At 40.9% G+C, this 19,345-nt stretch overlaps 1 protein-coding gene across 5 annotated transcripts; it reads right to left on the bottom strand.

Moving 5' to 3' along the window:
• Positions 1–499: 499 nt before the first annotated feature.
• LOC115205254 (uncharacterized) lies at positions 500–19,075 on the bottom strand. 5 transcript variants are annotated; one of them, XM_029771026.1, is made up of 17 exons: positions 18,485–19,075; positions 14,069–14,174; positions 11,643–11,856; positions 11,085–11,227; positions 9,147–9,309; positions 8,969–9,024; positions 8,592–8,767; positions 8,192–8,302; positions 7,916–8,041; positions 7,329–7,433; positions 7,084–7,233; positions 5,618–6,242; positions 3,512–3,575; positions 3,200–3,384; positions 2,980–3,068; positions 1,289–1,325; positions 500–596 (listed from the first exon to the last, which is right to left on the bottom strand). In XM_029771026.1, exons 1-17 carry the CDS (start codon positions 18,671–18,673, stop codon positions 535–537), a joined length of 2,601 nt encoding a protein of 866 aa, XP_029626886.1. In that variant the 5' UTR covers positions 18,674–19,075; the 3' UTR covers positions 500–534. The 5 variants fall into 5 exon arrangements, with proteins under 5 accessions (XP_029626886.1, XP_029626887.1, XP_029626888.1 ...); XM_029771027.1 differs by having other exon boundaries at positions 1,272–1,325; XM_029771028.1 differs by lacking the exons at positions 2,980–3,068; positions 3,200–3,384; positions 3,512–3,575; positions 5,618–6,242.
• Positions 19,076–19,345: the final 270 nt, after the last annotated feature.

Genomic DNA, 19,345 nt, shown 5'->3' on the forward strand with positions numbered 1-19,345 from the left:
ATTATCTTGGGTATCTTTAAGCATAGCTACAAAATCCAAATTAATCTCTTAAAACTGCACTATGCCGAAATCGTTTCGCTTTCAAGTAGAATGATAAATCTATAGCTCACATTTATGTAAATTTAGTCAGGTCACCCAAAAAGTTACATATTGCCACTTTAATTATCTTTTTTTTTTGTCTGTGAACTTTAATAATGATCAACATAGAGAAAGACAGTTAAAATTCAGTAATCCCATTGGATTAGGATGAATCCATATTCAGAAAACAGAAAATACTTACCACACAATCTAAAGGGGCAGCAGGTAGCCTAGTGTTTAGAGCGTTGGGCCAGTAACCGAAAGGTTGCTAGATCGAATCCCCGAGCTGACAAGGTAAAAATCAGTCCTTCTGCCCCTGAACAAGGCAGTTAACCCACTGTTCCTAGGCTGTCATTGTAAATAAGAATTTGTTAACCGACTTGCCTAGTTAAATTTAAAAAATGAAAGCATAACAGGCATATGTCAAAAAAAGCAAGAAAAACCTAAATGACTTTATTAAGAAGGCACATCGACACCAACATCGTCACATTCAGTTGCTTCGCAAGTCATGGTAAAACCTAAAGCACAGATAAAGGCATGTGTAATTACTGGCTATTCTCCAAACCAAATACAATATGAACAACTTCAGTCAAATGCTTCTGATCATTTAACACATCTCCCCATCAACTGATCGTGATCATAAACGTTTTGGACAAAACTTGAACATTTTATTCACAGTGGTCTTTGTTCCTACCAGTAAAGTTTTTCCTTCAACCCATCGAAATAGAAGTGCATTTATGGTCCCTCTGAGTTTGACATTGTTACCATCTCGATAGCAAATATTTACATTTTCTACACTGGTAAAGGACATTTGAACTTGAATAACCACACATTAATTTGTCCATGTTGCTAAATACATAATCAAGATCAACTTATTTCATAGTCAACATATGATACATTTTAAATAATAGGCATGATTCACAGAATGTTTAATGCATGAGGTAAAATAGATTTTCCTGGAAATGTATCATAAGATGTATTTATTATAATACTCCAAGTGTAGTCATATGGATTAAATGCTACTAAATGGGATTGTTGTAAGGCCTGACAACCAATCAAATAAATATTAACATTTTCTAAAACGTCAGAATGACAGTTCACTGAACAAAAGATAATTTAAAAGCATGATTCACCAGAGAACATCTAAAAATGAGTTAGTTGACATTCACTTTCTGCAGGGTTATGGCACTCACATTAAGGGCATCCTCACCTGGCAGAAGCTCTCTCAACAGGAATGAAAGCAGCATCTATTGAAAATAAAGAGAAGCAAAAGATGAATCAACATAACTGTACAAGACAGTCTAGACATACAGTACCAGTCAAAAGTTTGGACACCCACTCATTCAAGTTTTGTTTTACATTATAGAATAATAGTGAAGACGTCAACACTATGAAATAACACATATGGAATCATGCATTAACGCAAAAAAAGTGTTAAACAAATCAAAATATATTTTATAAAGTAGCCAACCTTTGCCTCGATGACAGCTTTGCACACTCTTGGCATTCTCTCAACCTGGAATGCATTTCAATTAACAGGTGTGCCTTGTTAAAAGTTCATTTGTGGAATTTCTTTCCTTCCTAATGCATTTGAGCCAATCAGCTGTGTTGTGACATGGTAGGGGTGGTATACAGAAGATAGCCCTATTTGGTAAAAGACCAAGTCCATATTATGGCAAGACAAATGGCAGTCCATCAGTACTTTAAGACATGACGGTCAGTCAATCCGGAAAATTTCAAGAACTTTGATTGTTTCTTTAAATGCAGTCGCAAAAAACATCAAGCGCTATGATGAAACTGGCTCGCAAAGGACCGCCACAGGAAAGGAAGACCCAGAGTTACCTCTGCTGCAGAGGATAAGTTCATTAGAGTTAACCGTACCTCAGATTGCAGCCCAAATAAATGCTTCACAGAGTTCAAGTAACAGACATCAACATCAACTGTTTAGAGGAGACTGCGTGAAATCAGGCCTTCCTGGTCGAATTGCTGCAAAGAAACCACTACCGAAGGACACCAGTAAGAAGAAGAGACTTGTTTGGGCCAAGAAACACGAGCAATGGACATTAGACCGGTGGAAATCTGTCCAAAGTTTAGATTTTTGGTTCTTTGTGAGATGTAGAGTAGGTGAACGGACGAGCTCCGCATGTGTGGTTCCAGTCGTGAAGCATGGAGGAGGTGGTGTGATGGTGCTTTGCTGGTGACACTGAATGTAATTCATTTAAAATTCAAGGCACACTTAACCAGCATGGCTACCACAGCATTCTGCAGGGATACGCCATCCCATCTAGTTAGCGCTTAGTGGGACTATCATTTGTTTTTCAACAGGACAATGACCCAACACACCTCCAAGCTGTGTAAGGGCTATTTGACCAAGGAGAGTGATGGAGTGCTGCATCAGATGACCTGGCCTCCACAATCACCCGACCTCAACCCAATTGAGATGGTTTGGGATGAGTTGAACCACAGAGTGAAGGAAAAGCAGCCAACAAGTGCTCAGCATGTGTGGGAACTGCTTCAACACTGTTGGAAAAGCATTCCAGGTGAAGCTGATTGAGAGAATGCCAAGAGTGTACAAAGCTGTCATCAATGCTACTTTGAAGAATCTAAAATATTTAGATTTGTTTAACACTTTTTTGGTTACTACATGATTCTATGTGTTATTTCATAGTTTTGATGTCTTCACTACTATTCTACAGTGTAGAAAATAGTAAAAATAAAGAAAAACCCTGGAATGAGTAGGTGTCTAAACATTTGACTGGTACTGTATATTTTTAGGACATTCGACAGATATCAAATATAGAGAGACAGAACTGCAACATTGATGAGAGGACATTAGGATCTTGACGTCAGAGTTCTCTCTTCCAGTGCTCTCTACAGAAACTCAAGAGGCTAGATACGCACATAGATCAGCTTCTTGTTTTCTTCACAGTCCTGGAAGAGCTTAAACACTGTCTCCATATCTGTCTTCTTCAAGATTAAATAGTTTGAATCTAAAATGAGATCATGTGGTTAGTGAACTGTGAAAAACTTCTCAAATTTCTGTCCAAGCATGAAAAGCAAAATTCCAAACATTTAGATAGAACAAGAACAAAAAAAACAAAACACTGTGTATATCACGTACATCTGGCATTGATGAGGTGGTGAGCTCTGTCTTTGGTCTCATGCTTCTCCTCACTGCTGCGATGGGGTATGGGGCAAGTCATCTCCGGCAAGCCCTCGGGCCACTGATTCTCACGCAGGTTGTCGATATAGGAGGCAATCTGTGCTTCCGTTGGGTTCATATTATTCAAGAAGCGGTTCACTTTCCTAGAGAATATTATAGAACGTCATGCTGGGATTCTCAAAAGGACAAATGTAGATCATCCTATTACTCTGTCAGTATGACGAACCAGGACTGCAGTGGAAAAATGGGACAATATTTCACAGTTCTTACTTTTTCAATATCGGCATGACGGGTTTCAGAATCGCATCAAATATGTTCAGAAGGATGGAATTGCCTGGAGGGCAAAGTAGGGCGCTGATTATTACATACTATTAAATGTAATTAATATTCATAACCATCCTCAAAAGGTGACTCTTTAATTAAAATATAAACATCTAAAATTACATTGAACAAAAATATAAACGCAACATGCACCAATTCTTTTTTTTTTACTGAGTTACAGTTCATATAAGAAATCAGTCAATTGAAATAAATTCATTAGGTCCTAATGTATGGATTTAACATGACTGGGAATACAGATATGCATCTGTTGGTCACAGACACCTTCATTAAAAATAAAAATAAAATAGGGGTGTGGATCAGAAACCCAGTCAGTATCTGGTGTGACCACCATTTGCCTCATACAGTACGACACATCTCTTTCACATACAGTTGATCAGGCTGTTGATTGTGGCCTGTGGAATGTTGCCCCACTCCTTTTCAATGGCTGTGCGAAGTTGCTTGATATTAGCGGGAACTGGAACACATACACGTCGGTCCAGAGCATCCCAAAGCTGCTCAGTGGGTGACACGTCTGGTAAGTATGCAGGCCATGGTAGAACTGGGACATTTTCATGTTCCAGGAATTATGTACAGATCCTTGCAACATGGGGCCATTCATTATAATGCTGAAACATGAGGTGATGGCAGCGGATGAATGGCACAACAATGGGCCTCAGGATCTCATCATGGTATCTCTGTGCATTCAAATCGTCATTGATAAAATGCTAATTGTGTTCATTGTCCAATGCATATGCATACACATACCATAACCCCACCATGGGGCACTCTGTTCACAACGTTGACATCAGCAAACACACCCACACGACACAATACATGTTGTCTGCCATCTGCCCGGTACAGTTGAAACCAGGATTCATCTGTGAAGAGCACACTTCTCCAGCTTGCCAGTGGCCATTCGAAGGTGAGTATTTGCCCCCTGAAGTCAGTTACGATGCTGAACTGCAGTCAAATCAAGACCCTGGTGAGGACGACAAGCACGCAGATGAGCTTCCCTGAGATGTTTCAGACAGTTTGTGCATAATTTCTTCAGTTGTGCAAAACTACAGTTTCATCAGCTGTCTGGGTGGCTGGTCTCAGACGGGTGAAAAAGCCAGATGTGAAGGTCCTGGGCTGGTGTGATTACAAGTGGTCTTCGGTTGTGAGGCCGCTTAGACGCACTGCCAAATTCTCTAAAATGACATTGGAGGCAGCTTATGGTAGAGAAGTTAACATTAAATTCTCTGGCAACAGCTCTGGTGGACATTCCTGCAGTCAGCATGCCAATTGCTCACTCCCTCAAAAATGTTGACATCTGTGGCACTGTGTTGTGTGACGAAACGACACATTTTAAAGTGGCCTTTAATTGTCTTCTCACAAGGTGCACCTGTGTAATGACCATACTGTTTAATCAGCTTCTTGAAATGCCACACCTGTCAGGTGGATTGATTATCTTGGCAAAGGAGAAATATTCACTAACAGGGTAGTAAACAAATTTGAGAGAAAAATAACCTTTTTGTGCATATAGAACATTTCTGGGAGCATTTATTTCAGCTCATGAAACCAACACATTGCATTTATATTTTTGTTCAGTTTATCATTTTTTATTTTTTATTATATAAAAAAAAGATAACCTCATGTTTCTCCCCAATTTCGTGATGTCCAATTGGTAGTTAGTCTTGTCTCATCGCTGCAACTCCCGTACGGACTCGGGAGAGGCGAAGGTCGAGAGCCGTGCGTCCTCCGAAACACAACCCAACCATGCCGCACTGCTTCTTGACACAATGCCTACTTAACCCGGATGCCAGCCACATCAATGTGTCAGAGGAAACAGTCACCTGGCAACCGTGTCAGCGTGCACTGCGCCCGGCCCGCCACAGGAGTCGCTAGTGCGCGATGGGACAAGGACATCCCTACCGGCCAAACCCTCTCCTAACCAGGACAACGCTGGGCCAATTGTGCGCCACCCCATGGGTCTCCCAGTCGCGGCCGGCTGCGACAGAGCCTGGACTTGAACCCAGGATACAATTTCAAACAAATTAGGAAGTTAGAACTAACCAGATATTGCTTTCAACAAATCAAAAAGGGCTTTGGTTGCTTCCATTTGCTCCCAGCTGGATTGTTCCTTTTTCAAACACCGTGAGTCTTCTAATTTTGGCTGACTCCCCATTTCATTTCCTTTACTCCTGGGGATACCTCCTGACATTTTGAAAGTGAGTTTCTCCTTTTTATTCGACTTTCCACCGAAAGGATGTGATGGACTGTCAGCGAGGTAAAATTGCGAGCCTCCATTTTCACTGGAACGTCGCAGTCTACAGAAAGAGTCAGTCTGGTCTTCAGGTGTGTCTGATTTTGTTTGGGCCAGACACTCCTCTGATCTAGATAGTCCTTTGATTGCCATCTTTAGTTGGGAAGTTATGGGTTTCTCAGATTCCTCGGTTTTGTCTGCTTTAACCAAAATGTCAGATTTCTCTATTGGTTCGGGCTCGTCATCTCTGCAGCACTCAATGGAACTGGGTTCTGAAGGAGAATACTCATCACATTGGGAGATGATGATACATGGGCCCCGGGCCAGGTCATCCCTTGTATCGCCATCCAGGTTCTCAGTTGCAGTTGGTTCTGCAGCCTCCGTTGTGTTGGAATCATCTGGTTTGGTCCCTCTTCCAAGGCTGTTGTGCTTGTCCTGAAAAATTCATTGTGCATTGCAGACCTGGGTTCACATACATGTACATTTGATTATTAAAATTCTTGTTTTTGGTATGAGTATGTTTAAATAATGTGGCCCAAATCAACTAGCTACTACTTCTGTTTGAGGTATTTGAAAGTATTTTCTAATCATTTCCCATAAAAACCCTACTATTAGAAAATATTTCCAAATACATTATTTCAAATACCAAACAGACCTACGTTCAAATGCACGAGAGTATTTGAAAATACATGGTATTTTGTTTTTCTTAAACTTTTTACCCCTTTTTTCTCCCCAATTTCGTGGTATCCAATTGGTAGTTCCAGTCTTGTCCCATCGCTGCAACTCCCTTACGGACTCGGGAGAGGCGAAGGTCGAGAGCCATGTATCGTCCAAAACACGACCCCGCCAAGCCGCACTGCTTCTTGACACACTGCTCGCTTAACCCGGAAGCCAGCCGCACCAATGTGTCAGAGGAAACACCGTACAACTGGCGACCAAAGTTGCGGCCGGCTGCGACACAGCCTGGGCTCGAACAAATGTCTGTAGTGACACCTCTGGCACCGCGATGCAGTGCCTTAGACCACTGTGCCACTCGGGAGGCCAGGTATTTAGCTTAAAAAATATATATAAATACCCAAATACTTACTTCCAAATGTCTTTGAAAGTCGTGCATTGAAACACTATCACAAATATTGACCGACTGCTGGAGAGTCACTACTGGTTTGGTTTCTTAATCCACAAGCAGAGGGCATCATTTGCCATTTGTGGTGACACTGACATGATACAAGACGACCTGGCTTGCAGGCCTTGCTCAACAGGTTATTAAAATGCCTACCTCATCTTCCTCTTGGCCCGGAGTCAGGAAGTAGGCCAGGCCACTGAAGAGGCCCCACACATGATCCTCTTCAACCAGCAGCTTTTCCAGAGGACACAGAAACTGAAATACTGGCTGAGTGTGGCCCACTAGAACATCAGACACCAGCTCCTGGAGAGGACATTTACTTTTATCATATCAGATCACCTATCTGTGTGCATTTATGCTCGTGCATTTATGCTCATGCATGAAGTGTGCCAGTGTACCTGTAAGAAGAGCTTGATGGACTTCCTGGCTTCTTTGAAATCCTCATTGATGTTCACCTCAGTGCTCTCCTCTAACATGTATAGGGAGGGTAAAGTAGCAGAGTCCTAAAAAAAACAAAAAAAACAATCCAAACAAGGGAAAAATAATAATAAAAGATAAATTGTATGATCTGTAGATAAGAGCGTCTGCTAAATGACTCAAATGTAAATCTGGACCCATATTGAGGATGCAAAAGGGAGACCAGTGTCAAAAGAGACTATACACTCAGACTATTAGCAATGGTTGTATCTAATTGTGCAACATCCATAAGATGTCAGAGATAAATGAAACAGTACGGTATCTGTTACATTCACAAGTCCTGCAGCGGTCTGTTTTGACAACAGTGCTGTGGTTTTGTCATCTTGAGACCCAACAAAATAAGGAAGTTACCATTGGTCTCATTTCTCAAAAACCTTTTACACTGAATTCAATACCAAACAGCATAGTGGCTTTACCTCATTTCATTGGCCATGAGGTTACATAGTGAAATGGTACCTTGTGCAACACAATAGCAGCAATGCAATCTCCCTCTTCATAATTCCCTAACCTGCCATAGGTTGCGGAAGTGGATGATGTCTGTTTGGGTCTTCCTCACGTTCCAGTGAAGATTTTCAGGGTTGTCCCTCTCCTCCAGGTGAACTGTAAAACACAGTTCCTCGTTTTCCCTCTCCACCTACAGACAGTAACATCTTACTTTACACACCATTCTGGCACAAACAGGTAACAGAATGACCAAGGACATGTCTTCACACAGTTCAGTTTCATAACTAACAGTAGTTGCATTCAAAGCATTCCAGTGACTTGTGTGCGATTAGTGACTTACACAAGGGACGCTGACAGCCCAGTGGCCAACCCGCCACAGCTCATACGACAGCTTGAATTCCATCATATCCTCTTGTACACTGTTCCAGTAGCTCTCCAGATCACTGTCCTCCTGGTGAAACAAACCAATGACAAAATAAAAATGTCAGCTGTGTTATATTTCATCCTCAGTTTGATACTTAATGTTACCAGACTATAAATAGAACAATGTTTGGGGAGGAGAGAGGACATTCAGAAATAATATGAAATAATCTTCTATTGGATAGATGGCAAAACATGTACTGTCTGTATGTATGCACTGTCTTTAGAAATCAATAGAATTGCTATAAAAAAAAGACTAGAACAGGGTGAATAGTGCAGTGATGACTGCAGAGCCGCTCTTTCTGGTGCAGTGTCCTTACGCTGTCAGAGTCCTGCTGGTTCCGGCTACTCCCTTCATTTTCGTTTGATGGACGACCCTGGATAGACATGGCCGTGACAACCAGCGCCTGCTCCCTTTTCTTCATCTTCTCCCTTTTAGCCTTCTTCAATCTCATCTTGTCAAGGAATTTAGACCAGCCTTCCTTCAATTTGTTGGCTGGATAAACCACACATATCTGATTAGCTAAGTGTCGACAATTTTCATGGCCCTTTTCTATGTCACAAGTTGACTGCAACTATGATAACTTTAAGGCAGGAGAAAGAAAACAAACATGAAAAAAATCATCATGGGTCACACAGAATAAACTGGACATTTTAATTAGCTTAGTGATGGTTTCAAATACACAAATACCCTCACCTTTCTTTTTGGACTTGCTGTCACTGGTTTGAGCATCCTCTGTTTCTTCCTGCATCCTAAAATGGCCACCAAACAAAACCAAAGCACAATTTATTTCTGTGTTCTCTGCACCCTTGCAGCACTGAAGCGTGTTTATTAAAGACAAGAGAGGCGGCCTGGTAGGAAAAGGTCCACTCACGCTCCACTGGCCTGGCTCTCCAGGGAGACGGGAGAGGCCCTGTCAGAGTGGGACTCACACAGCTCCTCCACAGAGCTCTTACGGGTCGCTCCATCCAGCTGACTCACCACCAGCTGGTTGAGGTTGTCAGGGTCTGAGAGCCACCGCACCAGCAGGTCCAGTGCTGAGGGCATGGATGACAAAGTCAATGTGATACTGACTACAGAGTAAAACCACATGGTAGTGGGACAAAACCATGTTCAATAAATACTAAACAAAAATATAAACTGCCCCATGTTTCATGAGCTGAAATAAAATATCTTATTTGGGAAGCTTATTTCTCTTAAATCTTGTGCACAAATTTTTTACATCCCTGTTAGTGAGCATTTCTCCTTTGCTAAGATAATCAATCCACCTGACTGGTGTGGCATTTCAAACAGCTGATTAAACAGAATGGTCATTACACAGATGCACCTTGTGCTGGGGACAATAAAAGGCCACTCTAAAATGTGCAGTTGTCTCACATAACACAATGACACAGATGTCTCAAATTGAGGGAGCGTGCAATTGGCATACTGACTGCAGGAATGTCCAATAGAGCTGTTGCCATATAATTAAATGTACATTTCTCTAACATAAGCCGCCTCCAACGTTGTTTTAGAGAATTTGGCAATACGTCCAACTGGATTCACAACCGCAAACTCGTGTGGGCGAGCGGTTTGCTGATGTCAACATTGTGGAAAGAGTGCCCAATGGTGGCGGTGGGGTTATGGTATGGGCAGACATAAGTTACAGACAATGAACCCAATTGCATTTTATCGATGGCAATTTAAATGCACAGAGATGTCATGACGAGATCCTGAGGCCCATTGTCGTGCCATTCATCCGCCGCGATTACCTCATGTTTCAGCATGATAATGCACTACCCCATGTCGCAAGGATCTGTACATCATTCCTGGAAGCTGAAAATGTCCCAGTTCTTTCATGGCCTGCATACTCACCAGACATGTCTGCCATTGAGAATGTTTGGGATGCTCTGGATCGAGGTGTACGACAGCGAGTTCCAGTTCCCACCAATACCAAGCAACTTTGCACAGCCATTGAAGAGAACAACCTTCCACAGGCCACAATCAAAAGCCTGATCAACTCTATGTGAAGGGGATGCGTCACGCTGCATGAGGCAAATGGTGGACACACCAGATACTGACTAGTTTTCTGATCCACGCCCCTACATTTTGTTTAAGGTATCTGTGACCAACAGATGCATATCTTTATTCCCAGTCATGTGAAATCCATAAATTAGGGCCTAATGAATTTATTTCATTTGACTGATTTCCTTATATGAACCGTAACCCAGTAAAATCTTTGAAATTGTAGCATTTCTATTTTTGCTCAGTATACATAGGCAAAAAGCAGACACACTTAGGCTCAGAATAACAGACCCTTACGGAGAGCCTTTCCAACTTGTTTCACTTTTATACCAATGTCCACCTCCAGTATCCACGTCTCCCAGGCAACAAAACAAAATGGTGTTAACGGTCAAGTTTCACTGAACATTATTGAGACTCAATTAAGGTTACAGGTGCAGAAGTTAAATGTTTTATCTACAACAGTAAAAACTCTTACCATTACAAAGCCATAAATGTAAATTATCCAAGCCGTTTCACTGGCTCCTGTGATCATTATTAAAAAATATATATGTTTTATTGTCACATAGGTGCAGTGAAATGTGTTGTTCTACATTATCTGCAGGTTTCAATAACACAGTATGTTAGCTTTCCTCTAAGGAGAGCCCTAGTTTAGTTACAGCATGGTATGTGCAGTATTTCTAACCTCTATCCTTTACTCATCATGATAAGAAACATAATGATTTCATGCTAATTTGTTCTTTTTTCAAAACTTCAGCAATGTGCTGAGAGAATACAAAAGGCACTGATAGGCCTATATTGTGGGGCTTACCTTTTAAGGCAACTATCTCATTTAAGGCACAGTGGCTGACTGCCAGTCCCCATAGGGACTGGGGTAAAAGGTTTCGCACCAGTACTTCAGAGAACACTCGGAGAACTTCAACCTCCTCTCCTCTAGAGCGGAACAATGGTTTTCTGACACACACACAGAGAGAGAGAGAGAACAAAACAGACAGACAAAATTAATAAAAATAGTCTATTTGGAATAATGACAAAGTGAGCAATAATACCTAGATTGATGATATTATGACAGAGCATAACACATTGATAAGCGAGACATTCTATCCCTGCAATACGTAATACAGGCCATTCTTCCATCATGTGACAACTTGCATAGTACCCTAGGTCAAAGTGCATTACACCCAATAAAAAAGTTTGAAATGCCGAACTGCAGATGTTAATGATTTATCCAAAACAATCAAATATACATAAACCACTTCAACAGTATAGGTAAGCGATACAGCTGTAGAACGGCAACTCAATATGGGTGATGACATAATCTATGGCTTCTATTGATATTCTACTAGCGACTTCAGGAGAGCTGTATTACCTATGAGACTGTTTGGCATTATGGAGGTGCTGGGTCAGGATGCGAATGCAGCCCACACTTGCAGCACAGACGTCAAAGTCTTTGCCTTTGCTGATGACTTGATCGATGACTTGGTCAAACTCCCTCCACAGCACCTGGTGCAGGAGCTGACTGTCACAGGGCTCAGGGACGCTGTACCAGGGGAGGACTAGCTGGGCGTAGGCACACTCAAACACTGGAGAAAACGCACACTCAAAATCAACACAAAGGCAAAATAGTTGACGAAGACAAAAAAAAATAATACATTTACAGCGCATTCGGAAAGTATTCAGACCCTTTCACTTTTTCCACATTTTGTTACATTACAGCCTTATTCTAAATGTGATTATTTTATTGTTTATCCCTCATCAATCTACACACAATACCCCATAATGACGAAGCCAAAACTGGTTTATAGACATTTTTGCAAATGTATTAAAAATAAAAAACAGAAATACCTTATTTGCGTAACTCAAAATTTGGTTTAGGTTCATTTGGTTTCCAATGATCATCCTTGAGATGTTTCTACAACTTGGAGTCCACCTGTGGTAAATTCAATTGATTGGACATGATTTGGAATGGCACACACCTGTCTATATAAAAAGGTCCCACAGTTGACAGTGCATTGCAGAGCAAAAATCAAGCAGCGAGGTCGAAGGAATTGTAGCTTGAGCTCCGATACAGGATTGTGTCGAGGCACAGATCTGGGGAAGGGTACCCAAAAAAAATATGCAGCATTGAAGGTCCCCAAGAACATGGTGGCCTCCATTCTTAAATAGAAGTTTGGAACCACCAAGACTCTTCCTAGAGCTGGCCGCCCGGCCAAACTGAGCAATCGGCGAGAAGGGCCTTAGTCAGGGAGGTGACCAAGAACCCGATGGTCACTCTGACAGAGCTCCAGAGTTCCTCTGTGGAGATGGGAAAACCTTCCAGAAGGACAACCAATCTCTGCAGCACTCCACCAATCAGGCCTTTATGGTAGAGTGGCCAGACGGAGGCCACTCTTCAGTAAAAGGCACATGACAGCCCGCTTGGAGTTTGGCAAAAGGAACCTAAAGGACTCTAAGACCATGAGAAATAAGATTCTCTGGTCTGATGAAACCAAGTGTCTTTGGCCTGAATGCCAAGTGTCATGTCTGGAGGAAACCAGGCACCACTCATCACCTGGCCAATACCATCCCTACGGTGACACATGGAGGTGGCAGTGTATGGGGATGTTTTTCAGCGGCAGGGAGACTAGTTAGGATCGAGGGAAAGATGAATGGAGCAAAGTCCTTGATGAAAACCTGCTCCAGAGCACTCAGGACCTCAGACTGGGGTGAAGGTTCACCTTCCAACAAGACAACAACCCTAAGCACACAGCCAAGACAGCGCAGGAGTGGCTTCGGGACAAGTCTCTGAATGTCATTGAGTGGCCCAGCCAGAGCCCAGACTTGAACATCTCTCGAGAGACCTGAAAATAGCTGTGCATCTACGCTCCCCATCTAACCTGACAGAGCTTGAGAGGATCTGCAGAGAAGAATGGGATTAACTCCCCAAATACAGGTGTGCCAAGCTTGTAGCATCATACCCAAGAACAGCCGAGGCTGTAACTGCTGCCAAAGGTGCTTCAACAAAGTACTGAGTAAAGTGTCTGAATACTTATGTAAATGTGATATTGCAGGGTTTTTTTTATATACATTTGCAACAATTTCTAAAAACCTGTTTTTGCTTTGTCATTATGGTGAATTGTGTGTAGTTTGAGGGGGGGAAATTATTTATTCCAATTTTAAAATAAGGCTGTAACGTAACAAAATGTGGAAAAAGTGAAGGGATCTGAATACTTTCTGAATGCACTTCAAACGAGCCCTGAGTATTGTAAGTGAAAGGCTACATTTTGTACTTATGATTTATTTATAAGTGTAGGTTGAAGTGAGCTGGGAAATTCATTTTAGCAGGATTTTCAAAAACACTTCCCGACAGAAAACAGTCCAAACCGGTCTGAGCATGCCTTATACAAAATATGCCAACCAACTCGTTCCATTTACAAGCAGAGCTTGGTAACGCACCACCCGCTTTCCATAATCCACAGCACAGCACATTGAAAGAGTTATTTTTGTGTCTATTGCCTCAACATCTTTGTCACACAAGCCCCAGATCATGTAACATGAGATATGTCTGCAGCTGCATTTGCTATCCTATTCAACTGTGTCACAGAATACAGAAGAACTACATTTGGCTGACCAAGTACACTAAGGAAAAGGGCAGAATATTGGCTCAAAATGTTTTCGTTATTCGTCCTTGATCTTAACAATAGACTCCGCTTTACAAATCTCTTACCCTGGCAGAAAGCCTGACAGGATTACTTACAAAAAATGTCTAGGAACATTCTGGCAGGATCTCAAATTATGCAGAGCAAAATTGCACACCTTGCTGAAGAGACCTCTTCACATGGGGAAACTGTCTCTCCTGTGATGTTTCAGCTTTAGTGCTTGTTGTATCAGTCACATCACAACCTAAATGGTCAGTGGTTTCCTGTAAGACAATTCAGATACATTACAGTAAAGTTCAGTACAATAAAGAGTACAGTACAGGGCACAGTAAAGAGGTGATTATAGTGTTTGGACATCATTCATTCCTTACCATGTAGATTAAGTAGAAAGACAGCATAAGTTCATTTTCCATGTAAAAGGACCCATGAGCACTAATATGTGAAATTGGGTGTCAAATGACTGGGTGTCAGATTGACTTCTTCTAAAACTGATTTTAAAAAGGGGTCTAGAAAACATCGACCAGGAAAAAAAAGGTTAAAAGGTATTAGAAATACATCAAAACCAGTGGAGGCTGCTGAGGGGAGCCTGGCTCATAATAATGGCTGCAACAGAGCATATGGAATTGCATCAAACACATGGAAACTATGCGTTTGATGTGTTTGATACCATTCCAGCTATTCCGCTCTAGTCATTACCACGAGCCTGTTCCCTTTAATTAAGGTGCCACCAACCTCCTGTGATCAAACACTACAATGTTGAAGTAAAGACCGCTGTCAATTAAAATCAACACATATTTAGTTTAGTAACATTTTTTTCTGCCTTCCGTATGTTTAAGACATGTTGCCTTGTGCCTTAATTCTGTTACCAAAAACCCACATACCTTCAAGATATTTTCTAATTTCTCTCCGTCATGAGGGATGATAATGAAAGTTCACAGAAGTAACAAGGTAGACCTATCAATTAGTTATAGTGTTGTCACTGATATCAATTTTGTTGATAATTTATTAAATGATTAAAACTAGAAATTCTGTTACCAAATCGCTAACAGAATTTCGAAAAAAATCGGTAACGGAATCTCTGCAATTGAGCTACAATGGGAAATCACAGTAGTCAACGCCTGATGGATGTTGACAAGCAGATTTCAACACCCACAGACGCCTGGACCAGCATAAATTTGGCCCTAACATAGACGTCCATGATAGGTTCAGATTTGGTTCGGGAAATCTGAAGCAACCATAGATGTCTATGTTTCACAAGTTTGGGCACCACTGTATAGTACAATAGAGTAGAGTTCAGTAGAGTAGAATAGAGTTCAGTACAGTGCACAGTAGAGCACACTTCAGTTGAATACACTATAATGTACTGTACTCTACAATACCCTACTGAGCTTTACTTTGATGTTAAGACTTGTGAAACATGATAGTCTATTATAGGTTAAGATTTGGCCCAGTCCGGACCAACATCATTTGTTCTTGTTTGGTGGCAGAGCTCAAATAAACCTGCAATATGTAACTTTTTGGGCAACCTGACCAAATTCACATAGAAATGTATGTTATACATCCGTCATTCTCATTGAAAGCAAGTTTAAGAAGCGGTAGATCTGTTCTGTGTGTGCTATTTCTATGCTTCCCATTCTTAATCTTACATCTAGATGTTCCGCTAGCAGAACACCGCTCCAATATCCAATGATAGGGCGTGGCGCGAATTACAAACTCCTCAAAAATCCCAAAACTTCAATTTTTCAAACATATGACTATTTTACACCATTTTAAAGACAAGACTCTCCTTTATCTAACCACATTGTCCGATTTCAAAAAGGCTTTACAACAAAAGCAAAACATTAGATTATGTCAGGAGAGTACCCAGCCAGAAATAATCACACACCCATTTTTCAAGCTAGCATATAATTTCACAAAAACCAAAACCACAGCTAAATGCAGCACTAACCTTTGATGATCTTCATCAGATGACACTCCTAGGACATTATGTTATACAATACATGCATGTTTTGTTCAATCAAGTTCATATTTATATCAAAAAACAGCTTTTTACATTAGCATGTGACGTTCAGAACTAGCATACCCACCGAAACTTCCGGTGAATTTACTAAATTACTCACGATAAACGTTCACAAAAAACATAACAATTATTTTAAGAATTATAGATACAGAACTCCTTTATGCAATCGCTATGTCAGATTTTAAAATAGCTTTTCGGTGAAAGCACATCTTGCAATATTCTGAGTACATAGCCCGGCCATCATGGCTAGCTATTTTGACACCCATCAAGGTTTGGCACTCACCAAACTCAGATTTACTATAAGAAAAATTGGATTACCTTTGCTGTTCTTCGTCAGAATGCACTCCCAGGACTTCTACTTTACACCCAATGTTGTTTTGGTTCCAAATAATCCATAGTTATATCCAAATAGCGGCGTTTTGTTCTTGCGTTCAAGACACTATCCGAAGAGTGACGTGTCGGCGCGTATGGTGACAAAAAATGTCAAAATATTCCATTACCGTACTTCGAAGCATGTCAAACGCTGTTTAAAATAAATATTTATGCGATTTTTCTCGTAAAATAGCGATAATATTCCGACCGGGAGACGTCGTTTTCGTTCAAAGACTGAAAATGTAAAATGGACTCTTCACGTGCACGCGCGCACCCGTTTCATTGTTCTCAGATCGACTACTATCCAAATGCGCTACTGTTTTTCAGCCAGGGACTGCAGAGTCATCATTCCCCGTTCTGGCGCCTTCTGAGAGCCTATGGGAGCCTTAGAAAATGTCACATTACAGCAGAGATCCTCTGTTTTCGATAAAGAGGCTATAGAAGGCCAAGAAATGGTCAGAGAGGGCACTTCCTGTATAGAATCTTCTCAGGTTTTGGCCTGCCATATGAGTTCTGTTATACTCACAGACACCATTCAAACAGTTTTAGAAACTTTAGGGTGTTTTCTATCCAAATCAAACAATTATATGCATATTCTAGTTTCTGGGCAGGAGTAATAACCAGATTAAATCGGGTACGTTTTTTATCCGGCCGTGAAAATACTGTCCCCTATCCTAAACAGGTTAAGTTTCGTTTTGCTTATTTTACTTTCGTTGTTGTACACCAGCTTCAAACTGCTGAAAATACGATATTTTTGGTTATGAAAAATATATTTTACAGCAGTTTGGAGTACAATGATTCTCTACACTATACTTGCTTGTTTTGTCACATAAACTTAAATTAAAAGAAACTGTTTGGATTTTAGCAACCAGGAAATGACGGAGAGATTTCTGCATAGTGCAGCTTTAAAATAATAACCAGTCTGTAGAATAATACCCAAATAGGCAAAGAAGGATATTGCATATTTGTACCTTTGCGTAACAGGTAGAAGTTTTGGATACATCACAGTGAAGAGAACGACTTCCGTATCCATAATTATGCATTTCTGTGTAGTACATATCAGGGACCCATGATGAAATTACATTTCCGCAAGTCTATTACCAGGTGTCAATCCACTACACTTAGCTAAGTTAAAAAGGTGCTATGCATAGCATTTTTTATTTGTCCATAATATATCGGGCGCTAATAAAGCCCAACAGTGGAGGTGTCATTAACACCCATAAAACCTAGCGGTCAAAGATTTAAATGATTCCAATCGGTTTTCACCATTCATTTTTCCCATAGGAGATTTTACAAACACATAAAATAAGGGCTGTGTTTCTTCTAGGTTTACCCTGGTGTGACATTTTGATAACCATGTAAATCTCTCAGACAAGGGGACTTTTATCAATATTCTCTGGAGCGGCATCTGTTGTCAAAAATGTTCTGACTTTGTGGTTGTGTTATTTAGCAAAAATCGCTCTGTCATTTCCTGGTTGCTAAAATACTGTTCGCTCAATTTCAGTTCATGTAAAAAATTAAAAAAAACAAGCACTGAATCGAGTAGGGAAGCATTGTACCATCTAAATCGCAAAATAGTTTTCACAGATGTTTGAAGCTGGTGGAGCAAAACCGCCCACCAGCTTAAAACAGGTGGTGTTATTGAAAATATATTTCACAGCGATTTAGATGGTACAAGGATTACTGGGCTAGGGGACACACCATTATTTCGCGGTTGTTATCATAACGCTCCTTTCATCACCCATGTATCACCTTATTTTCCCCTCCACTTGTAAAAATATGGGCAATTTGCCACCAGCTATATATAGGACATGAGGAGGTCCGTGTCAATAACTTTCCATTATAATTTTATACGTTTCATTTGACCCCACAACTACTACAACAGTAATGTTTCATTGGCTAACGACTTACTAGATTGCAGACAGGCATTCAGTTGAAATATTAAAATGTTTGGTGGTATTAATGAGTGAACATTGACATCACTGACATTATTCATAAACTGGTTACATTTGTTTACAAAATGACAGAAACAAAGTAACGTGCATGGCTCACTTGCCCTGTCACATTGAATCTCATTATGAGCGTTACATTGTAGCAATGATGATCTCTGCAGATGAAAAAGTAACACCTTACCGCAATTGAATCGTCAGTCATAACAAATGCATAGAATATTTAAATTACCTGGAATAAATCTTCTTCAACCACATCGTCTGTCTGAGTGCCGCTTTCCCGTCTGGTCTTTATTAAAACATTTGGGGTTGATTGCCAAAATAGTAAACATAAAACAATTTGAGCCGCTACTTGTCCGCGGTCAAATAAATACCACACAAACCCAAGAATGATGGCAATAGAGAAGTGCAACAGGTACATGTTCTATCTTTTCAAGACGCCAGTCTCATTCATTCAACTATTAAGTTTCCATTCAGTTAGCTATTCAACGTTTTAGTCTAGATCTTCATCTATAAAAACATTCCTTCATAGAGGAAAGGCAAAGGTCATTTTCAACTTGCTTGTCTTGATAAAACATTAAAAGAAAATAATTAAACACCCTGAGAAGTGCTCGTGCGCTTCTTCTTCTTCAAAGTTTTATGGCAGACTACACATACTGGTGTATTGCCGCCGCCACCACTTCTTCTTCTTCTTCTTCTTCTTCTTCGTCTTCGATGGGGTTTAACGACGGTTGGCATCCAATGTTAATGGTGCATTACCGCCACCAGCTGCACGGGGTATTGAATAAGAAAAACTAAAAAAAACATTCCATATTGCCGCCACCTACAGTACGGGGTCTTCTTCTTTGATATTATGGCTGTCGGCAAACAAATGCTATAGGTGCATGCCGCCACCTACTGCTTTGGCTGTATATGAGGGCTCTGGTCAGAGTGAGTTTTTTTGGTTGGGTATGCAACTGATTATGGTATGGCAGGCCATCTGTTGGGAGAAGGGTGCAATTGAGGACCGCAATTTGGGGGCGTTCCTGCATGTGGGCATTCCTGCATCTGCAGAAACCCCTCTTTATTCTTTTATTGGTCCATTATTAAGTTA

The sequence above is a fragment of the Salmo trutta genome, chromosome 13, assembly GCF_901001165.1.
Source record: "Salmo trutta chromosome 13, fSalTru1.1, whole genome shotgun sequence".
Taxonomy (NCBI): Eukaryota; Metazoa; Chordata; class Actinopteri; order Salmoniformes; family Salmonidae; genus Salmo; species Salmo trutta.